We start from the raw sequence: 27,143 nt of genomic DNA on the forward strand, positions 1-27,143 counted from the left end.
TGCTCAGGGAGGTCTAGAGCCGCATCTAGCACTGCTCAGGGAGCCACATGGTACCAGGGATCCAGCCTGGTTCTGTTCAACCCCTGTATGATATCTGAAGTCCTAAAAAATAAATTTAAAAGCAAAAAAGCTACAATGATATGAAAGTTTCAAACTGGCAGTTAGAAATGTGTTCATGGGGCTGGAGTGACAGTCCAGCTGGAGAGTGTTTGCCTTGCACGCTGCCGACCTGGGTTCAGTCCCCAGCATCCCAAACGGTCCCCCGAGCACCGCCAGGAGTGATTCCGGAGTGCAGAGCCAGGAGCAACCCCTGAGCAATCGCTGGGTGTGACCTGATCAAAATCATGACCACTGCCTCGAGCAGGCCCCAGTAACGTCTCCTTCATCCTAGCCCTGAGATTTTTTAAAAAGTGCCATATTCAAACTCTTTCAGGGTTAGGAGAAGGAGACCCATCATTGTTACTGGTATTTGGCATATTGGGTACACCACGGGGAGTTTGCCAGACTCTGCCATGTGGGCAGGTTACATTCGGTAGCCTGCCAGTTTGTCCAAAGTAGGAATGAGATAATAAGATGTCATGCGGCCGCAAATGCGGCTGTGTGCTTCCGGGAGCTGGGTTTTATAGTCTCTGGGTCTTGGCCGTTGATGGGATTACACGGCTCCAGGGGGCCAGTTGGTGGGTGTGACCCCTGCCTACTGGAATATGGAGGATCTGGGTGGAGGATGCTCAGCCCCGATCCGAGCAGGCTTGGAGATGTCAGCCCCGGGACCGGCATGCCTTTGTTCCTCTGCCTTTGTTCCTCTTTTTGGTGTGACCCAAAAAGCAAAAAACAAACAAACAAAAGAAATGTGTTCTAGGGTAGATGTAGATGTCTACCGGGTGTAGCTGATGCTTCAGGACGTGTGGAGTGTGAACCTGAAGAGACCTTGGCGCAGCAGGTCCATGGGGGTCGGGCTGGCAATGAGCTCCTGGGAAGTCATAAAATCAACCTAGGATTCCAAGAAGTCACTCTGCTCCCAGAAGCCTGGAGGCCGGAGCCCTCTGCGGACACAGGAGCTGAGCCTTGGGCTGGGCCCCTCTGGAGAGCAGAGGCTCCCGCAGGAACAAAGGCCAAGGACCGGACCGAAGCTCTTCCCTGGCCAGCCACAGACCCTCCCCTGTCTCCTACCAGCCTCAAGCCCCAACCTCACCCTCAGACCAGCTCTGCCGGGGCTGGACAGTCCCCCCGAGACGTGGCCTCTGGGCTGCCCCCTGCGGAGACGCGGGTTCTCCTGACCGCGCCTCTGTCTCCTTCCTCCCATCTGGAAAACTGTTCCCTTCGCCCTGGGTCCCCTCCTCCTGCTACGTCTTTCCTCCCGAGGCCCAGGGCAGGGCGGGCCGCGCTTCCGGCCCAGGTTCCTTTGCCTGGAGCAATTGTTGCTGAGCCCCTCGGCTCCCGGTCCCAGGCGGGGGTGTCACGTCCCACGCCGTGGAGTGCAAGTGGGACCCAGGTCCAGTCAACGAGGGCGTGTGGAGCTGGGGAGGATGTGAGTCTGTGCTGTGCAGATTCCTTGGTCCTCGCCCGGAGTGAGCCAGGACGCCCCTCTGGGGCTCTCCCGCCACCAGTAAGTCACCCACAGCAGTGCTCATCATAAGGAAGCATTTTGCGTCTCTGTATTTGTTTTTGGGCCACACTGGGTGGTGACCAGGGTTTACTCCTGACTCTGTGCTCAGAGCTCACTCCTGGTGGGCCAGGGGGACCAGATGGGGTATTGGGGGTTCAACCCAGGTCGGCCACATGCAAGGCTGCCCAGCTTGGGGACCCGTGTGGGGGTGGGTAGAACCCACGCCTCCTGCCTGCAAGGCTTACACCCAGTCCAATGGCGCCCATTTTATAGGGGGCAAGGCTGGGACGGGGCCAGCTCATCTGAGGATACTGTGTAACCAACGGTTGTGAGGGTGTACACACCCAAAACACTCGGAGAGAACAGGGCCCTGTGTGTGTGCCAGCCTCAGCACGTGACACGTTTGGGGGCTGGGGTGCCCACCGGCGACTGTCCATCGAGCTGGCCGGACATTCAGCGCTGTTCCAAGGAGGTGACGCCGCCAGGCCCCGGGGCTGGGGGTTCCCTGGACCCCTGGGCTGGAGGCCTCCAGGGCTGCACCAGGAGGTGCTCAGGGGACCATGTGGTGTCGGGAATTGATGCCCCTGCCTTGTACCATCTCCTGGCTGCTGGTGACTCCCGCAGCCCCCGAGCAGGCCGCTAGGAGCCGGGATATGCAGGATCCTGTCAGTTTGGCCCACCCAGGCCCACTCGCTTCCTGCTGGGCACCCGCCCCTGAGCAGGGCTCGGGGAGGCGCCGCAACAGTGCTCTGATGTGACCGAGGACGGGGCTTGCACGTGGCCCTGCACTGTTCCCCTCCCCGGGACACTTCTGAAGTCCTCAGGACTCCAAACAGGGCTAAAACCTGGGCCTGAGCATGGGGCTGAGAGCAGCTCCTGAGTGGACCCCATGCCCAAATCAAGTAGAAAGTCCCTCCCGGCAGGTGTGTGTGCCAGAGGGGCGCACAGGGGGTGGGGGGGCCTGGAGCCGACCCCCAGCTTCCTCCCGAGGAGGGTCTTCCCTTCCTCCCTTTCGGGTGTGGCTGGCTCTGCTGAACCAGGCGCTTTCTTTAAAGTCTCTTTGTTGACTTAAAGCCCCTACTGTGCCTTTGAATATTTTGGGGGTGGGTGGGAGGCTCCCCCGAGAAGGGGCCTTTGCCCCTCTGCTCCACGCTGTGGCGGTCACTTGGCGACTCGGGCACAGGCCCTTCTGTGAAGACACCAAGTGCCCTGGGTCCTTGGGCAGGATTCCGTGACGAAGCCAAGAGAACGGGAACATGAAACCCAGCCCGCCAGTCACGCGGTGCTGCAGCGTGTGGTCCCGGCCCAGGGACCTGCCAGCTGCAAGTCCCCACCCCCAAACACCCCGTCTGGACGAGTCCTGGCTCAGAGACGCCGGGGCCACGCTCCCTGTGAACCTGGACCGGGCCACCTGTGCAGGGCCCCAAGGTCCTTCCACAGCCCAGTCGCGGGGCTGCAGGAAGAGGCTTCCCGGGGGGACGGCCCAGCACCCCCTTCTCTGCAGCCCTCCCTGCCGAATGCGGCCCCAGCAGATGAGAATGAAGACAAGGCGCGTCCGGGTGTAGTCAAAGGCTGGGATTTTTTTTTTTTGTTTCCTTTTTTTTTTTTTTGTAAAGAAAAATAAGGTTGTGGCTTTTGTTCAAAAGGAAACTGAAGTGAGGGTTGGGAAAACAGAGAGAAACCAGAAAACAGCGAGTCCCCAAACGGCTCCTCCGCTGCTGGGGCATCCTCAGGAGGGAAGTTGGTTTTATCAGGTGAAAAATAAAGTAAAAAACTCGCGCTGTACAAACGAGGGCCGGGAGGAGGGCTGTGGGCGGGAGGGGCCAGAGCGGCCCCTTCCCCACATGGTAAAAAAAATGAATTAAAAAAAAAAAAGCACCCAAAGCTTTAAAAAATGGGCGTCCTGGCGAGGGGGAGGACTGGGGGCGTCTGGCCGCGTCTGGCCAGGCTCAAGGCCTGACGGGAGAAACGTGTAGGAAAATAAACTGGAACTTTATCCCTGAATGACAGTGAAGACGCCTCCGCCCGCCCTCGAGCCGGCTCCAAGGCTCAGTGTGTGCATGGCTGTGCTCACACACAGCACACGTGCGTAGGCACATGGCATACGTGTACGTACCCCGGCACACATATACGCACACGTGCACACGTATATGCACAACACGGGCACAGGCCTGCTGCTCACCCTCACGCCCAGCGCCTGTCCCTTACGGACTGAGCCCCCTCCCCTCGGTGGGAGGGAACCCCAACAGGGCTGAGGGAGAGTCAGCGGGGGTCCCGGGAGTGGGGTGTCGGTGGCCGGACTGGGCGGGTGACACCAGAGCCAGACCGGCGGTGCTGGCGGAGGGAAGGGCTGGGACACGGGGAGCAGGGAGAGGGGGTGCCGCTGGGCGGGGGTCAGAGGTAACAGAACCAGGGGCCGGAGGACACGCTTCCACGGACCCCTGGGCCTGAGCGCAGGAAGAAGCCGCCTAGAGGACGCCTGTCACCACGTTGTCCCGGGCAGGGTCCAGGCTGGTGGCACGGGCCCTCGGCCTGGGGGATGAAGTACAGTACGAGATGGGGTCTCCCCGTGGGCGTGGGGCCAGTGGGTGGCCCGGAGCACAAGGTCCACCAGGCAGGGCTGGAGGGCAGGGGCACCCCAAGGGCAAAGCAGGGCCTGGGGGGCCCCGGCTTCTGGATCAGCGTCAGCACCAAACGTAAGTAAGGCCGAGTCAGCCCAGGAGCCGCGTGAGGGCCACCTCGAGTGTCCGTGGGACGCGACCGAGCACAGGACTCGATCCGGGAGTTCGGTCTGGACGAGGGGGCGGTGGTCTCCACCAACCAAGGCCCTGTGGCGGCAGTGAGGAGCAGCATGCACCTGGGTGCTCCCCGAGCCTACTGGGGTGCGGGGGCTGTCGGGTCAACGCAGACTCTGGTACAGGTAGGCCGAGGTGAAGAGGGCGTTGGCGGCCAGGCTCACTGCCAAGAGGCCCCGGACCAGGGAGGGGCTGACGTGACCTGTAAGAGGGTGTTAGTCAGAGGTCAGAGATCCCCTGGGATGCCGCGGTCAGTCCTCCCCCCCTTCCTGGGGCGCCACCTGCAGGCAGGTCCCGGGCATGCACCTGAGACGGGCTCTGGCCGGGACACCCACTTAGAGAACGGGGCGAGGACCCTACCCAGGTCCCCAAGGCAGGTGACCAGCAGCTGGGGGGCAGCACCACATCCAGGCAGCACCGACCGGCCTCCCTGGGAACTCCCTGCTGCCCCTTGGCCCCGCTCTGGGCATTTCGACCATCTCTCCAGTGCAGGGCGTGTCCAGGCACTGGTCAGCGCGGAATACGTCCAGGCACTGTGCCCCGGGCGGCCTGGAGCCAGGCGAGATGGGGGGGTGGGCAGCCGAGTCAGATGCCTGGGGACCTGCGTGTCACCTGGGAACCACCCCCCTGCCCCTCCCCCCCCCACCCCCCCGCCCCGTGGCCATGGTGGCACTGACCTCTCCAGGCAGCAGTGTCCTCAGGGCAGCCCTGGGTGGTGGTGTCCACCATGCAGGTGGATGCGTGCGAGGAGTCGTCCTCCTTCTTGATGGGGCGGTCACTGCAGGCATTGCCGCCGTCGGGCACGGCACTCACATCTGCGAGAGACGCTGGCTCACTGGGGGGTCCCCGCCCAGACACGCAGGGGAGGTCCCCACGGGCCCCGAACGCCCACAGGCACGGCAGGGGTGCCCACCCCACGAGGAGGCTCTGGGGCCTGGCCAGCGTGCAGCCTGGCGGCCACCCTGACACGGGAAGGGCAGTCGGTCTTCCACGTCTGCACAGATCTGGAGATGCCCATGACCAGCTGCAGCCTGAGGCTCCGGGGCCCGCTCCAGGGCACAGAACCTTCCAGATCAATCTTCAAACAGCTCAAATGACTGCAGCCCTGGCTCTGTTCCCCACCAAGCCAACCGCCTTGGGGCGGGCAGGCGAGCGTGGCTGGAAGGAGTCTGTGGCGGGGCGGGGCTTAGAAGAGGCCCCCCCACAGCCACGATAGGTGCCCCCACCCGGCAGAGGTGCCCGCCGAGCCGTACCCACGGTGAGCTTGGAGTCCCGCGGCGGCGGCCTCGGAGGGGCCTGGGGCAGCTCGAGGGGGAAGAGGCGGCTGGTGGGGGGCGAGTGTTCCTCGGAGCTGCTGGGGCTGTGGGGGGCCTCCCCCGGGGGCGCCGGGAAGAGCAGCAGCTTCCGGCCCTGCAGGTTGAGGCGGGCGGGGCTGATGAGGGGCCGGCGGTGGCGCAGGGAGCCAGAGCTGGAAGCCACGGAGCTGGCCACGGACGGCGCTGGGGACGGGAGCGGTGATGAGGGGCAGCTGCTGGCCAGCAGGGAGAAGTAATCTGGAGGGCAGAGGGGACAGAGACGTGTCGGTCGGCACCGTGGCGGCCCCGCTGAGGCCACGCGGGGCAGAAGGACCCAACCCCGGCCGTGCTCAGGGCCGCTCTGCCCCGCTCCCCCCGAGCGTCCCTGGGCGCTGACAGCTGCGCCACATTGTCCCTCGGGTCTCCGGGTGCCACAGAGGGAGGCAGGGGCGGGGGTGGGAATGTGGGGGCCACTCACCGGAAAGCAGCAGCTGCCCAGGCCGGGCCACGCGCGATGGTGGACGGCTCCCACTGAAGAGGCAGCCCGAGTCTGCAAAGAGATGGACGACGGGCGTCAGCACCCCTGCTGCAGCCCCCGCCCTCTGCCAGGCCCCAACCCGCGGCCCAGGGCAGACCCGGCTTGGACCCAGCCGACAGGAGTCACATGCCCATGGTAGGGCCCCGAGTGCCAGCCTGGCTAGGGCCAACGGGCCGCTCCCAGCACCACAGACGGCAGTCGGGACCCCCCAACACAGCATCCTGGCACGTGCTGGGTGCTGGCTGGGACCCCTCGGTCCTGGGCTCGACATCGGCAGGTCTCTGCACCCCAGGGAAACAGAGATGGTGCCTTTGGAGAAGCCGACGGTGGCCACTGAGGCGGGGACCCCTCAGCCCTGGGGGAGACGCCCCCGGCTGGCTCCGAGCAGGTCAGTGGGTTTGAGTCCTGGGCGCTCCCAGGGATAAGGCGACAGGAAAGAAGGGTGGCCGCCTCCTGGGAGAGACCTGGCCACAGTCGCCAGGCAGCTCCCAGAGCAGGGCAGCCCCCGGCCCCCCCCAAGCACCTCTGTGGAAGGGAGTCGGACACTCGCAGCACTAAGGCCCGGCCCCCGTGGGCAGCCCCCACCCGTCCTTACCTGCTCGCGTCGGGGAGGGGATGGTGCCCAGCGAGAGGGCCCGGCTCAGGTGGCTGGGCAGTGAGGAGGGCGAGGGCCGGCGGGTGGAGCGGAACAGTGGCCGGCTGGCCAGCGGCACAAAGCCGGGCGGAGCCGGGACGAAGAGCGACGGCGGCGGGGGGCCCAGGACACTCGGGCAGGGCATGGCCAGGCCGGGGCCGACGGGAAAGAGGCCTGCGGCATCTCCGGGGAAGTACCTGCAAGACCGCCGGGTGCGGGAGAGGGGACGGTGAGCTGCGGCCCAGGGCCCCCCTCCCACGTGCGGGCCGGTCGGGGCCAGGCGTGCGTTAGTCGGAGCGGAGGGCAGCCTGGCACTCACGCCATTAGCAGCGGGTGGTGCGAGGTGCCAGCGTGCCCGGCCCTCCCCCCACACGCCCCCCGGTCCCGGGATCAAGCTCACAGCAAACCACCAACTGCACGACAGGTCTCGGGGCTAAAGCGACACTGATGCCCCTGCCCGCCTCGGCCAGCCCCCAAGCGGGCGCCACTTCTGGTCCCTGCCCAGAGCTGAGGGCAGAGGTGCCCCCGCAGCCTCCTGCAACCCCAGAGCCCCCCCCCCCCGGAGAGTAGCAGGGAGGCGGCCAGTGGGGGCGCCCTGGGCAGGGGCTCACGCGGACTGAGACACGCGGGATTCGCTCACAGTGCTGCCCGAAGGGCGGGTGACAGTGTCTCTTTAACCCAGGACAGGATCGATCACACCAAGGCCCAGCGGGCCCAAGCAGGTCAACCATGCTGGATTAGAGCGACCGCTCACAGGGGTGTCAAGGGTTAATACATTAGTGCTGCTGAGGGGCTGCCGGTCAGCCTTACCTCGGTCCCAAGGGACAGGGTGGGTGACGCCGGGCGGGCTGGCCCTGCAGCAGAGCTGGGGCGTTCGCCATCTGCACCCGCCAGGCCCCCCACTACTCTGCACCCCCACCACCGCTTTGAACCGGTTTTGCCAAGGAATCGTGGGGTCTGCAGGAGCCTTCTGGGGGGACCATGTGACCTCGAAGCCTTTCCGAGTGCGTGGACGTTCGGGGAACTCGGAGACATCAAGGCAGTAGCTCCCCGAGGGTCGCCCCAGCCCACCCGTCTCCCCATGACACAGCTGACGTGCCCCCCGAAACCAGACCCGGCCCTGTGAACCGTCCTCCAGAGCTGCGGCCGGTCCTGGGGGCCCCAGCAGATGGCAGCAAGGCCCTGGGCGTCCCACATGGACATCAGGGAAGCCTGCCGAGCGCCACCCGTGCCGGCCTGTTGGGGCGAGGCTCCCGAATCTGGACCCTCTGCCCGACCCAGCCAGGCGGGATCCCAAGGTCACGCCCCAGCCACCAGTGCCCTCCTGGCTCGCACCCGCGGCGGGGGACATGCCCTCCATCTCATCTCTCCTGCCTTGACCCGGCTCTGCCCTTTGGCCACGAAGAAGCTCCCAGCCGGCCCCTGAGCCCCAGTGGGGGGGGGGGCCTTCCAGCAACCCCGAGCCAGTGGCACCTGGGCCTGCCCCCCCCCACTCCTGGGGGCCCACGGTTCCCGGCCCCCCGCCTCTGCGCAGAAGGAGCATGAAAGAACCAAGCAGGAAAGACGGTGCCTGGCACCCCGCCCACACGGGCCCGGGGCGTTTATTGAAATACAGCAGCAACACCGCGACGAGCGAGGCTGGGGTCCTGGGTACAGTTCAGGTACTAGACAATCGTCCCGTGCTACACACCCAGGGGCGACCTGGCCGCTGCCCACCCGTCCGTGCCCAGCCATCCCGTGCTCAGCCGTCCTGGGCACACAGTGCGGGGACAGCTCTGGGCGGAGCTGCCACTGGGCTGCATGGGCTCAAGGCCCCCCCTCCAGCCAGGGCATCTCGGGTGCCCGCCCAGCCCCACGGAGAGGGACGGGGAGCGGGGCCGGCATACATAACTTAACTCGCACGCACGCATGCCAGGCCCCGCGGGGAGAGCACCCACCAGCCCAGGGCCAGCGGGGTCTGGGTGATTCCAGAACAAGGACAAGAAGGCCCAAGGCCCGTTCCTGTCTCCAGGGAGCGCCCCCTTCCCCTGGCCAGGGGCTCCCGAGAGCTGGGGGCTAGGCTGGAGCAGGGTCTGGAACACGGGGCTTCCAGGCCTGGGCACCCGGGCCAGTATCATGTGGGTGAGCGGAGGGAAGTGGGTGTTCCCAGACGAGGGCAGCGGCGGGGAGAGGCACGCGCTGCCACATTCAGCGGGTGCTCACCGGATCCTGGGACGAACGAGTGACCGACCGGGAGAGGCGCGAGGCCGCAAGGGGCGCCGAGAGCGTTTCCCGCCCTTTGGGGCACTCGCCCTGCCCCCCACTGGTCCAAGAACACGCTCTCCCTTCCGGGGGCTGCCGAGGGCCGTGTGGGGCTGCACCCTCAGATCGCAGGGGCGGGAGCCCCTGCCTAGGGCTCGTGGGGTCTTTGGCCAGACGGGGGTGGCAGTGGTGAGCAGCGAGGGGGCGCCCAGATCCTTGGTGGGGGCGGGCGGGGCCAGGACCGGGCGCCAGGAAAGCAGGGGTGAGGCAGCTTAGAGAGAGGCGACGCAGTGCAGGGGCGGCCTGTCCGTCCATCCGTCTGTCCGTCCGTCCCCCCGCCCCGTCACTGCGGCTTCTCTGACCTTCGGGGCCGGAACCTTCGGGTGCCTGTTGCCTTCCTCGTGGCCACGGCCGCCGTGAAGCCCACCAGGCAGCACAGGGCCGTGGCGCTGAGCTTGAGCGTGTCCAGCCAGCCGGGCGAGGCGGCCTGCAGGTGCTGCTCGGCCAGGTGCAGGGCCAGCAGCAGCGCCCACAGGCCCGCGGCGAAGGCGTCGATCCTGCGGAGCCTGTGGGGCGGGGGGACAGGGCGTGAGGACACCCCCTCACCCCCACCCCGCACGCATGCGGCCCAGGCCGGGGAGCCCCGTGCCCACGCACGTACCTCAGGCGGCCGGCCAGCAGCATGGCCAGCAGGCAGGTGAGGAGGCCCAGGGCCACCACGGCCACCTGGTGCTGCTGCCCGAGGGCCCAGAGCACCCGGAGCTTCTCGGCAGCGGGTGCCGGCAGGAGGCCCAGCAGCTGCCGCCAGCTCTCGGAGCTGGTACCGTTGTCCGCGGCGGCGCCGGCAGAGCCGTTCCCCCCGGGGGGCAGGGCTGGGGGCAGGGCAGGTCCCGGGATGAAGGGGTCTCCGGCGCCACACAGCAGGGTGGTCAGCAGGAAGGCGCAGGCCAGGAAGGCGAGGGCCCGGAGCACGATGACCTGCACCGGTGACTTCACAGCAAAGGAACAGAAGCTCTGGGGGAGAGAGGCCTGGTCAGCGGGGCCCCCGCCCAGGGCCAGCGGGCAGACGGCTCACTGGCCCTTCCGTGAAGGTCCATCCCGGGGGACCTGGCCCGGAAGCCGAGGTGGGGGTTCCAGGGGGGACGGCGGAGACGTGAGCCCCAGCCCCGCCCCCACGGACCTGCCCGTGACCGCGCTCGGCGTCCTGGCGGCGCTGGACCTGGTGGCTGAGCAGCAGGGCTCGGAGCTGGCGGTTCTGGTGCTTGAGGTAATGCTCCACGGCCGCCTGGCACGGCCGGCACAGCTTGTACACCTGCTCCAGGTGGTGCTGGTACACCTCCACCTCCTCGTCATACCTGCCCTGCGGGGACCCCGGGCGCAGGGTCAGACAGGCGGGGGCCGGGCTGGCCGGGGCTCAGGCGCGCCCGGGAGCAGGGGCCTGGCTCGGGCAGCACGGTGGGCTGGGGGCCCCCGACCCTGCGTGCTCCCCAGTTCCCGGGAGTCCCACAGTCCGGGCGAGGGGCGGGGGGCACCGTCCTCGCCAGCGGGAAACCCGGGGGGGCCGGCCGCCCGGGCTCACCTCGTCGCGCGGGGTGAAGGCCGCCAGCTGCCGGATCTTGGTGGCCTGGTGCTGGCTGCAGCGCCGGCAGAGCAGCGTCCGGCTGCTGACCCACTGCTGCTGCGGGGGGGCCAGGGGCGCGGGCGCGCTGCCCACCACGTGGTTCAGGTGCTCCAGGTACTGCGCCGGGATGGGCTTGTTGTAGTCGCCATTCTGGGGGGACATGGGGGGGTCAGGTCGCGGGGCCCCGGCCGCCCCGCGCTCCCGGCCCCTGGCCGCGGCCGGCCGTGCCCACCTCCTGGAAGCCGTTGTACTGCTCGCAGTGGGGGCAGTCCCAGCAGTTGCGGTTGCCGTAGGGCACCACGGTGTCGTGGTTGCAGAACCAGCAGTTGACGACGGTGTGCGTGGGCTTCATCCTGCGGGAGACGGCCGGCTCAGCGGGGCCTCTCGCCCACCCGGTGGCCGCCCCTCCCCCCCGGCCCCTTTAGTCTCCTGGGGGCCGTGCGGGGAGCCAACTGCTCAGCCCCAAATCCCCCAAAACCCCCTGCAGCAGGGGGGGGGGGGCGGAGGGGGGGGCAGAGACAAGATGTGCACCAGCCCCTGCAGTGACAGGTGGACCCAGACATGTGTGTGTGTGCATGCATGTGTGCGTGTATATGTGCGTGTGTGTATATGTGCGTGTGTGTGTTTGGGTGTTGCAGCAGCTGTCTCCAAGAGCCCAGAATCCAACAAGCCTGGGGACAGCTGCCCAGAGGCCACTTCTGCTGTGGCGGAGCTGCCCGCCCCCCTCCCCCCGCCAGCTTCTCGAGGCAAGCCAGGAAAGCCCCTTCCAGCCCTGCACACAGAAACAGGCTGTCCCCTGGGCCCAGTCTTGCTCTCCAACCCCCCCCCCCCCACCCTGGCGCACAGCAGCCACAGAGTTTGGCTGCCGAGTGGGCGGGCGCGGGACTGGGGCTCCCAGAGCGCGCGGTGCCCCCGGGAAGGCCACCAGCTCCAGGAGGCTGGCCGAGGGCAGGGAGCGCCCGTCTGGGGGCAAAGGGGAGAAGGCTGCAGGGTGGGGGGCGGGGGAGGGGGGCCGCCGCTCAGTGCCCCAAGCCTGACCCACGGGCACACGGGAGCTCGCGGCTGACCCGGAGCTGCAGCCTGGCACAGGCAGGAGAGAGCGAGAGGCCCCGGGCCCCACCTGCCCGGAAGTCCCCAAACCTGCCGGTTGCCAGGGCAACGCTCCAGCAGGCCCCGCCAGGTCCTGGCTCCAAGCTGTCCCTCTGGGGGGTGGGGGCACACTGGTCAGTCATGGCAGGAGCCATTCCCGAGGGCGTGCACGCGCCGAGGACAAGCGCTGGCCACTGGCAGTGTCCCCCTACCCCCCCTGCACACTGTCTCTAGGTGGCCGGTCCCTGCGCCTGTACCACCCCTTCACACAGCCCTCTCTAGGTGACCGGTCCCAGGGCCTGTGACCCCTCTCACAGCTGCCATCAGGTGACCCTCCCTGGGCCTATGGCCTCTGGGACCCCTCAGGCCTTGGCTCATGGTCCAGCCCTCTGCTCGGCTCAGGGTGACACCCCGAGTCCCCCCAGCCCTTCCGCCAGTCAGCTCTGGGTCCGAGCACTTGTCACTGCAGGCCGGGTGAGGGGACAGACAGGGAGGAACAGGGCAGGACAGGAGGCTCCCGCGCTTTAGGCCCTGCTGGGGTTCAGGGGGCCCCACACAGCAGAAAGCTCCGGAGAAGCCAGGCAGAAGCGTCAATGCCAGGCCCTGCCTGCCCAAGCCTAGATCCATATGCCGTCCACAGCGCCGGCCCACAGCTCACTGACCCTAACAGCGCGTCACTCCCACAGCTAACCCTAACCATGTCACCTCACAGCCGACTGGCCCTAACAACACATCCCCCCACAGCCTTCTGGCCCTATCAGTGTCACCCCACAGCCAACTGACCGTATCAGTGTCAGTCCACAATGGACTGACCCTAACAGTGACTGACCGTGACTCTGTCACCCCACAGCCGACCAGCTCTAACAGTGTCAGCTCACAGACAACTGATCCTATCAGTGTCACCAGACAACTGTCTGGCCCTGTCAGTATCAGCCCACAAGTGACTGACTATACCAGAGAATGACCCTGGCCCTAACAGTGTCAGATGACAGACCCTGACAGTGTCACCCCACAGCCGACCAACTCTAACAGTGTTTGCCCACAATGGACTGACCCTAACAGTGACTGACCGTGACTGTCGTCACCCCACAGCCGGCCAGCCCTAACACTGCCAGCTCACAGCCGACTGACCCCAACAGTGTCACCCCACACCCTACCGACCCTAAAAGTGTGTGCCCACAATGGACTGACTCCAGCAGTGACTGACTCTAACAGCATGTCATGCCACAGCTCTAACGGTGTCAGCTCACAGCTGACCGACTGTATCAGCGTCAGCCCACACAACGGACTGACCCTAACAGTGACTGGCCCTAACAGTGTGTCACCCCACAGCCACCAACCCTCACAGTGTCTGCCCAAAACCGACTGACCCCAACAGTCAGTCCATAGCCGACTGACCTACACAGTGTCAGTCCACAGCTGACCAACGCTAACCGTGTTACCCCGAATTCCTGCCAACCACGCAGGGGCCCTCTCCTTGCCATTCCCCACCAACGTGGGCCCGGCACCCCGGGAGCTGGAGCTCCACACCCGCACCCAGGACAGTGCTGGGCAGTGACGCTGAGGGTGCCACCCCTGCCAGCCTAGGAGGATGCGAGTGACCAGTCGCCTGGGTGTTGAGAGGGGGCTCCTTGGGGACTTGTGGGAAGAGCCGGGTGCTGATGGACACCGCAGGTTGGGGTGGGTGGGGGGGCGCTCCCTCGTGCCTGAGTGGCATCACACATTGTCCCTTCCAAGAGGGAGAAACTGAGGTCCCTACACCCCAGGGCTGGGCCACACAGGAGGCCCCAGCAGGGCTGCTAATTGCCAAGCAAGTCCAGGAGGGGGCAGAGCCGGCCCAGAGCACCCCGTTTTGGGGCACCCCACTGCAGGGAGGGCAGCACAAAGACCAGGCCGAAGACCTCCGGGGACAGCGGCCACCCTGGGAGCATCTGCCTGGACCCCCAGCCCAGTTTGGGGGTCAGCCGGGCATTCGCATGTTTGGGGCAGGGCAGGGGCGCCCCAGCAGCCCCTGGGAGCGAGCAGCGGGCAGTGAGCTGCGTGGGGCAGACCCTGCCGGGACTCCGGATGTCCCCCACCCAGAGGCTCACCCCCCAGACCTCCGCGCCAGAAAGGGGCGACTCCAACACTCCCACCCAAACCAGGTCCCGACAGGTCGTGCTGCAGCAAACAGCTCCCGGGGCTCCCGGAGGCTGGGCGTGGGGCCCACAGCAGCAGAGGCACCCCCCGCCCCAGCCCCAGGTCGGACGGCAGTCGCGGAGGTCCTAGGGTCCCGGGTGGGGAAGCCGGAGGGAGCCCCCAAAGCCGGGCCGCGGACAGCGCCCGGCCCCCTCCGGCGGGAGCGCGCCCGCGGGGCGGGGCTTCCCGGCGACGACCAATCAGCGCGCGAGCGGGAGGCCCGGCCCGCGGCGGCCCCTCCGGGCCGGGGGCGCCTCCCCCGAGCCGGGGCCCGGGGAGGAGCCAGGCGGGGCCGAGCGCCGTGACGGGGCCCCACGCGGGAGCGGGAGCGGGAGCGGGGCCGGCGCCGGCTCCCCGCGGCCCGGGCGGGGGCGGGGGTGGGGGCGGGGGGGCCGGGGCTCCGGACAATCCCCGCGTGGACACAACGGCCGGCGCGGGCCCCCGGCTTCCGGAGCGCGGGCGCGGGGCCGGGGGCTCCGTCCCCCGCGCGACCCGGGCGCCCCCACGACCCCGGCCCACGCCCGGATCGCGCCGGCCGGCCCGGGGGTCCAGGGCGGGGGTCCGGGCGGGGGTCGCGGGCGCGCCCGCCCCGCCGCCCCCCCCCGGCGGCGCCCAGGCCGGCCCGGGAGTGGCGGGCTGGGGTCCGGGCGGGGGTCGCGGGCGCGTCCGCCCGGCCGGGAGGGAGGGAGGGAGGCAGGGGCGGGGGCCGCGCGCCCCGGGCCCAGGGCCGCGAGCGCGTGGCCGGCCGGGCGCGGCGCCACTCACCTCCGCGCGATCCGGTAGAGCAGCACGCCGGCCGCGGCGCACGCCGTGACGCCCAGCCCGCCGGCCAGGCCGGGCGCGGGGCAGCGGGCCAGCAGCGCGCTCACGCCCTCCATGGCGGCGGCGGCGGCGGCGGCGGCGGCGGCGGGGCCCGGGCGGGACGCGGGGCGCGGGCGGGACGCGGGGAGGCGGCGGCGGCGGCGCGCGCGGCCCGCGCCGTGACCTTCGCCGCTTTGTAGCCGCCTCGGCCACGCCCCCTGACTCGGCGCGCGCCCGCCGCGCGGCCAATGGCGGCGCGGGGCGGGCCGTGTGGGCGGGGCCCGGCCCGGCGGGAGCCTCCGCGAGCGCCCCCGCGCGGCCGGAGACGGGGCCCGAGCGCGCGCCCGGCGGCCCCGCCCCCCGCGGCGTCTCCCCGCCCGCTAGGCCTGATGCCACTTCCACGGGGGCCACTGCAGTCAGACAGCAGCCCTAGGACAGAAGCTGAAGCAAGCCCAGAATGAAACCTCGCTTGGGAAGGAAGCCCAAGGTCTGGGGGGGGGCTCCCCCCCAAAAAACGGTGCATGGTAATTTGTAGATCCCCATCGTTTGTGTTTGAACCAAGTAGATAATGGTTTAGGAACGGAACCGCCAGCAGCCGCTGGGTGAGGTCAGGGAGGGAAAAATGATCGTGATGGAAACATTTCTGGGACCCGGCCAGAGCAATAGTTCCGCCTTGCATTCCATATGGTACCCTGAGCACCGCCAGGAGTGATTCCTGGGTGCAGGGACAGGAATAACCCCAAAGCATCGCCAGGTGACCCCAAAAAACAAAAAGCAAAAAAAAAATCCTTCTGGGGGTCCCAAGCAAGAGGACAGCGCCTAGGGCACTTGCCTTGCATGAGACCCACCCTGGGTTCGATCCCCCCTGCCTTCCATATGGTCCCCCTGAGCACTGCTGGGAGTAATTCCTGAGTGCTGACCCAGGAGTAACCTCTGAGCACCAACAGGTGTTACGCAAAACGCCTCCCTCCCCGCCCCAAAAAACCCCCCGTATTTCTGTCTTTTGCGCTTAAGAGTTCGGCAACAACATTCCACACTCCAGAAGAGGCATTTAAGGGCTCTCACCATTGGGGCCAGAGCACAGAGTTTGCATGCCGGAGGCCTGGTTTTCATTCGGAACCCCACAGCCCTTGAGCTACACTGGGTACAGGTCCCAACGCCAAAATAAACCAACAAATGGGTTTGAATGTCAGATTCTGATTTGATCTGTCCCCCAATCTGGCCAGGAAAGAAGTGGAATATCCCGCGTGAGGCAGGTGGTGTCCTGTCGCAGCGGCCACAGCCTGTCCAGGAACAGACACAGATTTGGAACCCGATCACCATAAGGAACAGCCACTTGTTTCCTGGGGAGATGGACACACCCTTCCTGGGCCCCGCCCCAGACCCTGTGACTGTGGGTGACTGTCCGTGTGGCGCTGTCAGGACCTCTGGGAAAGGCACAGACCAAGCACGAAGGGAGATCACAAGTAAAAAACTCGAGGTCTGTGTAACCACATGTCTGAGCCTTTGGGGTCCTCAGACCACGCGGCCCTCAGGCTGCTTTACCTGTGACACTGCTCTTCCGGCGTCAGGATTCAATCAGAAAACATGTCACACCCTGCACAGTGCCTGGCACACACCAGCTAAGCAATCGGGGTGGTTTTGTATTTGTTTTTGTCATTGCAGGGGCTACCAGGGCTGTTATCTAGCCATGCTCGGAGGGCCCAGGGATCGAACCCAGGGTCTTGCACATGCAAAGGGTGTGCTCCACCACCAAGCTGCATCCCTGGTTTCAGCAATCAGGTTTCTGAAGTTTTTTTTTTTTTTTTTATAGATGTGTCTTTTGTGTATAGGTATTAAAAAAAAAGAAAAGAAAAAAAAAAAGAAACCAGGAGGTAGAGAGTTGGAGTAAACCCTGGGATTCCTCTATTAACGCCGTCTGCTTCTGTGTGTTTCTGTCTTCCTCTCGGACGGAAAGGCCCGTCTCCTCCATCCCCATGCCCCGATGCAGGAGAAGCAGAGAACTCAGCCACGGCAGGACAGCACCCAATTTATTAATTCAAAAAGGCGAAACAACGATTTCCAAAGATTCTCATACCCACTCAACGAAGAGCAAGCAGGGAACTGTTAAGATTCCTTTCCGATCGATCCAATCGTGCGGAGACATTCAGCCTTTGAGTGTTCAAAGAAGAGAGGCTGTGACGAAGTGCCACGGCCCGACAGCTTAAAGGAGCTTCTGCAATGGAAGCCACTTCTCTGCCACGTTTAGGAAGCAGGGGCCGCTGGGCAGGAGCACTGATGGGCGACTCCTACATGCTTGCAGAGTTGGAGCGAATGACACGGGAGCACTCGGGAGTTCTGTGGCCAGCAGGATGAGCTCCGGGTTCTCAGTTCTCCTGCCTTGGGTATATTCGGGTGGACCCCGCATGTGAAAGCCTGTCCCTGACTGCCCCTGCCTCTCCCTCCTGTTCCTTGCGGGGCCCGGACTGGGGAAGGAGCACAGTGGGTAGGCGCTGGCATACACGCAGCTGGCCCAGGTTCGATCTCTGGCATTCCAAATGGTCCCCTGAGCTCCACTGGAAGTAATCTCTGAGCTCAGAGCCAAGCGTAAGTCCTGAGCACAAAAACCAACCCCTCACCTCACCCCTATAAATACTGAGTCCCTCAGAGCCTGGTAAATAGTGCAAAAACCTGAGACATGCCCGGCATGCCAGCGCCTCTGGATTTGATCCCCGGGGTCCCCAGCACTGGTGGAGAGGCTCCCCTACAAGTCCCCCAATGGGGCCATTTCTCATTATGAGTTTATTTTTGTTTTGCTTATTTTTGGGGGGCGAGGGCATCTTCCAGGTGTACTCAGGAGGCTGAGGGTTCTTCATGGAAATTCTTGGCCGACTGAGCCTGCAGTTCAATCTGACGGCCCAAGGATGCAGCGCTGCTTGGGCCGTGGAGTGGCGGGAATTAGCCAGGCTACCCCTGCAGTGCTCAGGAGTCGTGCAAGGAGAGCACCTTCTCTCTCCAGCCTGTTTTACTCTGAGCCGGGTATTCAGGGAACACCACCCCTCCGGTCAGGTGGGCAGCGACCTCCCAACTTTGCGTCTGCTCCTCATTAAGCAGGAGAGACCCAAGTATGGCTCGGAGCTCAAGGGGGGGACGCTGGGCGGCACCCTCCGGCCCAGGAGGCCACAGCTGGGGCTGCCAGGGCACCTGCACCCGCCTTTCGGAAGCACCAACCGAAGCATGGCAACTGGCACAGTTCTGGAAAATGTCTACCTTTGGGGTTCGCGCTGAAGAAGAGAAGGGCGTCAGAAAAAGGGGTGCAGCCTGAAGTGCTTGGGGCCGGAGAGGTGAGGCTTGGAAATGTCCAAGGGTGGCAGGAAGAGAGCGGGGAGGCCGGGCTCAGTCTGTGCAAAGCTGCCAAGTGCGACACCTGTGCCCTGCTAGGCAGCGGGCCTTGGGTCGGAAGCAAGCTGAAGGCCGGTCTGCAGAAGCCCTCGGCTGGCATTTACGGCACCGTGAACGCAAAAGAGAACGCAAGCCAAATTCATACTTAAATTAAATAGCATGATTTAATTTAATGCAGCTTAATCCTGGATATTTTTTTTTAAGTTAAAAAAAAAAAAGTTTTAACGAACTCTAAGTCACGAGTGTCACTGTCCAGAAACCAGGCTCCAAGGCGACGTCCGGCAGCTGCTCGGGGCAGCCAGTCTGTGGCCTTTGTGTCTCAGTCTCAAACATTCTACACATCAACTGAAAAAAAAAAAAATTTTTTTTTCTGGAGTTTTTCAGTTTTATTCTTCTAGAGCACAAGTTTCGGGCCTGCTACTGAGAAGGGTCTTCTAACAGGTACACAATGAGCTCGTAAGTGGACAGAACGATGGCCGTGTTGGGGATCTGCCGGATGAGCTGGGCAAAGAGTCCTCGGTAGAACGCCAGGTACCCTTCTTCCCGGAAGACCAGGCGCGCCGTCTGGATGAAGGACTTGTACTTGGTGCCCTCCTCGCGGAGCCGCGTCCTGATGACCTCTGCGGACACAAGCACGGGTTAGGAACGCCAGGCAGGGGTGACGGAAGGGGATGTTCCTTCTAGAACACTTTCGACCTCTAGAATGATGGAGGCCGTCAAAGATGCTAACAGGTCCCTGACTTAAAATCGCTAACTTTGTTTTGTTTTTGCTTTTTTGGGCTGGAGCGATAGCACAGCGGGTAGGGCGTTTGCCTTACAAGCGGCCAACATGGCCAACCTGAGTTCGATTCCTCCGCCCCTCTTGGAGAGCCCGGCAAGCGACAGAGAGTATTCGATATGCCAGACACAGTAACAACAAAGTCTCCAATGGAGACGTTACTGGGCCCGCTCGAGCAAATCGACGATCAACGGGAGGGCCTTGTTTTTTTGGGGTCACACCTGGCGATGCACAGGGGTTACTCCTGGCTCATGCATTCAGGAATTACTCCTGGCGGGGCTCGGGGGACCATATGAGATGCTGGGAGTCGAACCCGGGTCGGCCGCATGCAAGGCAAACGCCCTACCCGCTTGAAGTTCTTTCAAAGTTAGCGATTTTAGGGGCATCACTCCAGTCCCTAAAATTGCTAACTTTGAAAGAACTTCGAAGACCTGAGTGTGAATGAGACTTCCTCTTAATTCCCAGAATCTAGGGGAGATGATTTTGGAAAAAAAAAACAAAAACAAAAAACAAACAAACAAACAAAAACACCAGCTGGCAGGAAGGCCCAGGAAGATGGGGCACGGATGTACTGATGGGGCTTATTTTTAAAGAGTTTATGCTTTTAGGGCCAAGGAGGAGGCCGAGTGTCAAGCGTAAGCCATTGTTGCAGGGGACCTAGGTCGAACCCCAAGAATGTGCGCGCGCGTGCACACGCACACACACACACACACACACACACTTTAATCTTTTTCTATTCCCAACCAGTTACACACTGTGCCAGTATCCTCGAGAAGTCTCTTTGGAGGGCGGGGCCGGGGGCACCCACTAGTGCAGAGGCCCAGCGGCTCTGCCAGCCAATTCTGGGCCTGCCGGGCTGGCGGCTGAACACGAGGGCCGGGTGGTGAGCCCCAAAAGGCCCTAGAGCATCGGGCTCCTTCTTGCTAAGGACCCCAGGAGTGCTGGGGTGGGGGAGGGTCCTCCGAGGCTTCCTGCGCAGGGACAACACTGGGCCCATCTGCAGCCTGGTAGGGCCTTAACCCCTGTACTGACCGACCCGTGTGTGCTCCCTCCTCCAGTGCCTGCTCTGGGTGCGCCCCCACCCTCCTTTCTAACCTTGGCCTGCCTGCCCCCCTGTCCTCGGTGCACGCGTGGCTCTGGGCACTGGCCAGCGAGCTGACCCGTGAGCTGCCCTGCGCCCCGAGCCCCGAGCACCTACCGTGGGGGTACGCGATGCAGGAGGCACAGCCCTTGGAGAGAGCAGCGGCTGCCATCAGTCCAAAGAAGCTCGTGGACGTCTTCTCCGCCCCGCCGGTGGCAGAGGCGAACGGGGCCTCTTTCAGGTACTTCTTCAGGCTCTCGTAGATGGCAAAGCAGATGATGGTCTCGGAGATGCCGGCGTAGGAGGCCGTGAGGCCCCGGTAGAAGCCGCGGATGCCCTCGGTCCGGTACACGTAGCGCGCGCACTGCAGCGTGTTCATCTGCTTGGAGCCCCGCACCCTGCGCGGAGAAGGTCCACGCGGGCCGGTCAGCGCCCGCTCCACGCCCCCGGGGCTGGGTGCCCGGCTCGGTGGTCCTCCCCGACCCCGGCCTGTGTCCGTGCAAATGCCACGGGAACCCGTCCCGGGCCGGGATCTCGTCCCGGAGGGTGCGACGGACACCGCGCTGCCCGCGTGGGGGAGGAAGGACAGTGCTCTCGCCCCGAGGCGCTCGCGACCCTCGGGGTGCAGGAGCCCCGGGCCCACAGCCAGGGCCGGAGCCACGCGTCCCCCGGCTTCCCGCCCCATCCTTCCTCTGCTGGCTCCGACAGTCAACACAGACAGGACAAAAGAGGCCTTCAGAGAGGCTGCCCCTGTCCCTGACCCCGGGGGAAAAGGACTCCCTGATGCAACTGGGGCTCCGGGGTCTGACAGCTGACGCTGCTCTACTTGCTAAGCCGGGACAAGGACCGTCCTAACCTGCGGCCAATCACTGGCCCCATCTAACACGCAGCCAGCCAATCACCGGCCCCGTTCTAACCCGCGGCCAATCGCTGGCCCCGACTAACATGCAGCCAGCCAATCACCAGCCCAGTCCTAACCCGCGGCCAATCACCAATCACCGGCCCCGTCCTAACCCGCGGCCAATCACCGGTCCCGTCCTAACCCGCAGCCAATCACTGGCCCCGTCTTAATTCGCGGCCAATCACCGGCCCCGTTTAACACGCAGCCAGCCAATCACCGGCCCCGTCCTAACCCGCGGCCAATCACCGGCCCCGTCCTAACCCGCGGCCAATTACCGGCCCCGTCCTAACCCGCAGCCAATCACTGGCCCCGTCCTAACTCGCGGCCAATCACGGGCCCCGTCTAACACGCAGCCAGCCAATCACCGGCCCCGTCCTAACCCGCGGCCAATCAGCAGCCCCGTCCTAACCCGTGGCCAATCACCGGCTCCGTCCTAACTAGCGGCCAGCCAATCACCGGCCCCGTCCTAACCGCGGCCAATCACACCACCCTCTGACCCGGACTTCCCAGCCTGGACACCTGGCACGTGGCCGAGTGCCCTGGCTGTGCCCATGGAACAGAGCACGCCCACCTAGTTCTCTAAGCTGTGACAGTTAAAAGCTGCCCCCAGACATCACCAGTGTCTCCAGGCGGCGAAGGGCCCCCCTCTCTCGGCCACTGCTATCAAAATAAGCCCAAGGGACGGTCCAGTTAACAACAACGAAAAGCAGCGGCCAGGGAGAGAGCGAGCACGGGGATCCCATTGGAAACCCAAGGCCCTCTGAGCACTGCCGCGGTGGCCCAGGCACCTGAGGCCCGAAGAGCGAATCAAGAACTACTAGGAGGGGCCCCACAGGGGACCACCCACCCCCTCAAAATAAAAGAACCAAAGAAAGAAAAGAAAAGAAAAACCCCAAGGGCTGGAGAGAAAACGGTATCAAGGAATTTGTGTTGCACGTGGCTAAGCCTGATTCAATTCTCAGCACAGCATATGATCCCCAGCACCACCCTGAGTGATCCTGAGCACTGAGCCAGGAGTAAGCCCAGAGCATAGCTGGTGTGGCCCCAAAACAAACAAACAAAAATCAAGATACAAGGAAAAGGAAGTTCAAATTCCGAATGCCACCCAAGCAGTGGCCACCCACCCTGCCCGCCCTCCTCCTGAGCGAGGCCTCCCGCCACTCTCAGACGCTCCCCATACATCCCTACGTCACCCACCAACCACACGGCACACTCTCAAACTAAAGCCAGCACCCTCACTGCCTTTTGCAGGCTCTTCCTGAAGCACTTTAGTCCTGTTTATTTCAGAGGTTCCAAACTTATCTGACACATTGCCCTCTTTTCAGAAAAACAAAAACTTAGTGCTTGCCCCCCTCAAAATCCACCTTAAGGCAAGGCACAGACCCCCCCCCCCCCACATACACACCCTGCACCAGAGGCACCAGCAGCGTTTACTGAGGGTGCAGGCAATGCTGAGACTTGACCCCTGACCCGTGAACACAGCAGGGCGCTCAGGTCTCATCCTGGGAGTGGAAGAAGCGGTGAGCCAGGCCTCCGAGGGCCTCTGTGTCCAGGTGCTGCCCTCATCTCACTGGCCTGGGACTGACAGTGGAGGCAGGGCCTGCCCTGTTCCCGCTTCCTCAGAGGTGCCACGGACATGGCGACCTGCACTGACAAACCCACCCCTAGGTGCGCAGCGTCCCCAATATGGGTCCTTCCAGGGTCCGTGAAAAGAACGCAGAGACCTGGCTTAATAGAAATGCTGATTTTGTTCACTTTTGGGCCCCTCCCCCTCTTGGCAGTGCTGGGGGGCCACACTTGGTGGTGCTTAGAGGACTGTATCGTGCCAGGAAATGAACTGGGGTCTCACGCAGGCCAAGTCTGTGCTCCAGACCGGGGAGACACAGTCACAGACAAGGTCAACAAGCAAATAAATGACCATCTTTACACGAAGGGGTATGATTACATACATGCAAAAGGAAGAATGCGGAAATGCAGGCCTGGGGTAGAGCTCAGTGGCCCGTGCAGGCCTTGTGGCCTGAGGCCCAGCTCTGAGGCCCTCTGAGTTGCCCCTCCCCCCCACCCCGCAGAAACGCAGACCATAGTTCTGGGTGATGATCTGGAAACTCACTGTACCGTTTCCTCCGTGGGGACTATTTCCCCACAATGAGGGCACTTCTTTATAATAGAGAATAATGTTTAACTCATTTAACTTACTGCCAGGTGATCTGCACAGAATATGACCACACCTGCCATCAGCAGATGTCACTGTGGTCACTGTGATGGCAGTGACCTGAGGACAGAAGATACAGCTGGGCAGCGTGGGGAGAGGCCCCCTGCGAGGCGGAGCCCATCAGGGGGACAAGGCCAAAACGCGGCGGTTTCCTGGAAACTGCAGAGGGCCCAGTGTCAAGCGAGGAACGAGGGTTTTCCCTGATGGGAACGGGATGCGGAGGAGTGGTCAGGGCTGGGGCTTCTTTCCGATGGGGGCTGGTCAGAGTACAATGGGCAGGGCCTGGGTTCCATCCCCGGCATCCCAAACGGTCCCCTGAGCACCACCAGGAGTGATTCCTGAGTGCAGAGCCAAGAGTCACCTGGAGTATGGTGAGGCGGGGCCAAGAAACCAAAACGAACAACCAACCAAAGGAGGTTCTTTCACAGCGGATGAGGGAAGGAGGAGGCAAGGGTGACTGCTGGCCGAGGCCTCCAGCCTCCCTCCAGGGGGCGCCCTTGCCCCGCTCTCTCCCGGCTAGGTGAGGGCGACACAGGACTAGCTTCCAGGGGCTGCCTTGTGCCAGTTTCCAGGCACATCTCAAGTGCCCCGGGGGAATCCATCACAAAACGTTCCCCTCACCACTCGCTTCACGTTCCCGGGCCATTTACTACATCGGATGAGATGATCTCACCATCACACTGCGATTCCTGTGAAATGCTTTGGCGACTGGCTTGTCTGTCCTAAGAACAGGCTCCCTGGGCTGGGGACATGGCTCCGGGGTGCGCCCTGCTCCCTGCCTGTTCCCTCTCGATGCCACGGGGCGCCCTGGGCGAGTGCAGGGCAGACACTGGAGCTGAGCCCGAGCCCTGGCGCTCTGCCCTCCACCGCGGGGTGAGCACTGCGGGGCCCCTCGGGTGGGCTGGGCTGCCCAGGGCCAGCGTCCTTCCCCACGGGACTTGTCTGCTGCCTCTGGCTCACCACGGATCTCAACCCTGCACGTGCCGCTGTCGCACAAAACACAGGCAGGTGGCCGCTGAAGGTGGGGGGCCCCCAAACTCCTGTTTCAGGAAACCATAGTAACTCACTTTCGTTCTAGCTGCATCCGGGTCTTAACCATCCATATTGGGTTCATTAAGGTATTCGTGACAAAAGCTGCAAGAGAGAACAGAAAAGGCTGTCACACACAGCCCGGCCCGGGGGCAGTCCGACCCATGCCAGCAGCAAGGCCACAGTGCGGCGAGCCGGGGGCTGGCACCCTGGGCACTGCAGTGGCCCCTGAAGGTGTGCCACAGGCCCTCCAGGGGCTCAGATGGGTGCTGTCTGTCTATCTGTCTACAGGGCCCACACCTCGCCATGTCTGTATGGGGATCAAGCTTGTGGCCTTGAACCTGGGGGCGCGTGCTCCCTGTCGCTGGGCCACGTGGCCGGCCCTAACTGGGCATCTCTGAGATGCCACGCGGGGACACCAGGATGCAGCCTCTAGGCAGGCACGAGGCAGAATGTCACTTCCGGTCTCACGTTAATAAAATACCTCTCCCTTAACAGAGTGACACGCGACAGCCTGTCCTGCAACCTACAACCCTATCTTTGTGGCCACGCATTCCCAGGGGAGGGAGAGCCCTGAGTCAAGGTAGTCACTCCGAGGAGAACAGGGGCGCCTGCCCTGCCAGGGGGCTGCAGGCCTCGGGGATAGGTGCTGACCCCCTGCACCTGCAGCAACTAGGGAAAAGCAGCTGGACTCGGAAAAACGACGGTAACCTGCCCACACGGCAGAGTCTGGCAAACTCCCCGTGGCGTACCCAACATGCCAAATTCCAGTAACAACGAAGGGTCTCATTCTCCTAACTCTGAAAGAGCCTTGAATATGGCACCTTTAAAAAAAATCTCAGGGCTAGGACGAAGGAGACGTTACTGGGGCCTGCTCGAGGCAATCGACGAATAACAGGATGGTCGTGATTATTGTGATTGAGCCGAGAGGACATGGGAAGCACGCTCCGTCAGCAGAAAGTGACCGCCCCGTCGCACGCAGGAGAGCGCGAGCATTTGGGGGCTGGGGCCAGAGCTCTGGAGGGCCAAGGAAAGAAAGGCACTGGGATCCCAGCCACCCGCGACATCCGCCTGACCCACCGGTCCCAACAGTAAGCTCCTGGGGGGCAAAACAGGCAGCGTCAGTGTTGTCTCAAGTGTTGTCGGTTCCCGGGGAGGCGTCTGTGCGGGAGGGCGAGGGGCGGGCACGGGCCGGACACGTACCTGCAGAGCCCGCCGAGAAGATGTGCACCACGTTGCTGTTCGGCACGAAGATGCCGTTGAACTGCTCTTTGGCTTTGGAGTAGCATGCGAAGTACACGGCCCTGCGAGAACGAACAGGAGGTGACTCGCGGGCCAAGCGGGGGCCACGCCACCCTGAAAGGAGAACTGCACGTGCTCCTGCCGGCTCCAGACGCCCTCCAACGGCCCAGAGCGTCCCGAGGCGTTCCAGGAACTGGGCTGAGCGGATACGCACGCTCCACCGACACGCTGCCTTCCGCAGACACTCGCCCCCTCAGCACCAACCCCCACGGTAGCATCCCCCGGCTTTTGCGATGCCAGGGAAGCCCTCACACTCGCAAAGGAAGTGCTGGGCCACTGATCCACACACTCCGTGACTCTGCGTACCTGCAACGTTTCTGAAACACACTCGCACACAACGGCCTGTGCGTGCCTCGTGTGACTGGATGCGATGGGCTGACCAAGGGACCATGGAAGCAGCCCTCATCTGTGTCTTCAGAGGTGCTCCCCGAACCCACTCTCCGTCCTCCCCGCCGGCCCCCTCTTGGCTGCTGAACAGCTGGGGAGGATTTTTCCTGCTCCTTCACCAGCAACGTCGGGGAAAGAGCCGCTTTCCCCCTGGCTGGGCAACGGGCCCGGGATCTATTTCCAACTTAGCCTCGGACTGTGGCACCTGACGCGCTCCTGCTGACACTGTTCAACTCTGTCCCCTTCCAGGCTGGGAGCTGGGCCTGTTTCACACCAACAGGTGTCGCCCAGATCAGGACAGCTGACAGGCAGAGAGCTCGCTTGGTCTCTGGGACGTCAGCGAGCCTGGAGGCCTCTCCATGGCAAACAGCCCCCACGGCCAGGAAGGGCGAGCAGCTGCCTCCCCCGCAGGAAACGCTTCTCTCTCTTGTTAGAAAGAGGAATCCTGCACCTGCCACCCTGCTGGGAGTAATTTCGAGAGACATCTTCTCCCCCTTCCCCAACACTCTGCTTCCCCTCGACACCCCCAACACACGTATCTGCAGCATCAGACCTGCCAGAGCTGCGGGACACACATACACAAATACACACACACACAAACTCACTCTCTCTCTCTCTCTCTCTCTCTCTCTCTCTCTCTCTCTCTCTCTCTCTCGGTCCCTGACCTGGAGACAATCCCAAGAGGTGTCTGTCTGTCTGTCTCTGTCACACACACACATCTGCAGCATCGGACCTGCCAGAGCTGCGGGACAAACATACACAAATACACAAATACACACACACGCACACACAAACACACACTCTCTCTCTCTCTCTCTCTCTCGGTCCCTGACCTGGAGACAATCAAGAGGTGTCTGTCTGTCTGTCTCTCTCTGACACACACACACACACACACACACACACACACACACACACACACAGAGTCCCTGACCAGGAGACAATACCAACAGGCATCTCTCTCTCTCTCTCTCTCTCTCTCTCTCTCACTCACACACACACACACACACACACACGGTCCAAACAGGCATGTGTGTCTCTTTCTCTCTCACAGACACACACACGCACGGGCATGCGCACGCCTGTGGCTGTCACTTTCTCATCCCCAACCCCCTGAGCCAGCTGAGATGCTTACCTGGATGGTGCAACTCCAACCAAATTTGGACCCAAGCCTCTGAAGAGTGACTTTGGTCCTTCTTTCTCCAAGATTGACCTAAAGAACAGACAAGAAAAGGGGCATCGTTAAGATCCTCAGGTACATGCCCGTGACCAATCGC

General features: G+C 63.6%; 2 protein-coding genes across 2 annotated transcripts in view; both read right to left on the reverse strand.

The window, feature by feature from the left end:
- Positions 1-4,473: 4,473 nt before the first annotated feature.
- Positions 4,474-14,917, reverse strand: TMEM201 (transmembrane protein 201). Its single transcript, XM_056110983.1, has 11 exons — positions 14,763-14,917; positions 10,963-11,083; positions 10,689-10,880; positions 10,290-10,469; positions 9,771-10,123; positions 9,472-9,675; positions 6,830-7,065; positions 6,175-6,246; positions 5,655-5,954; positions 5,079-5,216; positions 4,474-4,603 (listed from the first exon to the last, which is right to left on the reverse strand). Exons 1-11 carry the CDS (start codon positions 14,873-14,875, stop codon positions 4,506-4,508), a joined length of 2,007 nt encoding a protein of 668 aa, XP_055966958.1. The 5' UTR covers positions 14,876-14,917; the 3' UTR covers positions 4,474-4,505.
- A 3,407-nt stretch (positions 14,918-18,324) lies between these two features.
- SLC25A33 (solute carrier family 25 member 33) overlaps positions 18,325-27,143 on the reverse strand; it is a 28,226-nt gene continuing 19,407 nt past the window's right edge. The window contains exons 3-7 of the mRNA XM_056110991.1: positions 27,002-27,079; positions 25,384-25,484; positions 24,219-24,285; positions 20,156-20,436; positions 18,325-18,799 (exon numbers count right to left, since the gene is read on the reverse strand). Of these exons, the coding sequence (XP_055966966.1) occupies positions 18,597-18,799; positions 20,156-20,436; positions 24,219-24,285; positions 25,384-25,484; positions 27,002-27,079 (730 nt within the window). The 3' untranslated portion in view covers positions 18,325-18,596. The remainder of the gene's footprint in view (positions 18,800-20,155; positions 20,437-24,218; positions 24,286-25,383; positions 25,485-27,001; positions 27,080-27,143) is intronic.

Source organism: Sorex fumeus, unplaced genomic scaffold (genome assembly GCF_029834395.1).
Source record: "Sorex fumeus unplaced genomic scaffold, SorFum_2.1 ptg000011l, whole genome shotgun sequence".
Classification (NCBI taxonomy): Eukaryota; Metazoa; Chordata; class Mammalia; order Eulipotyphla; family Soricidae; genus Sorex; species Sorex fumeus.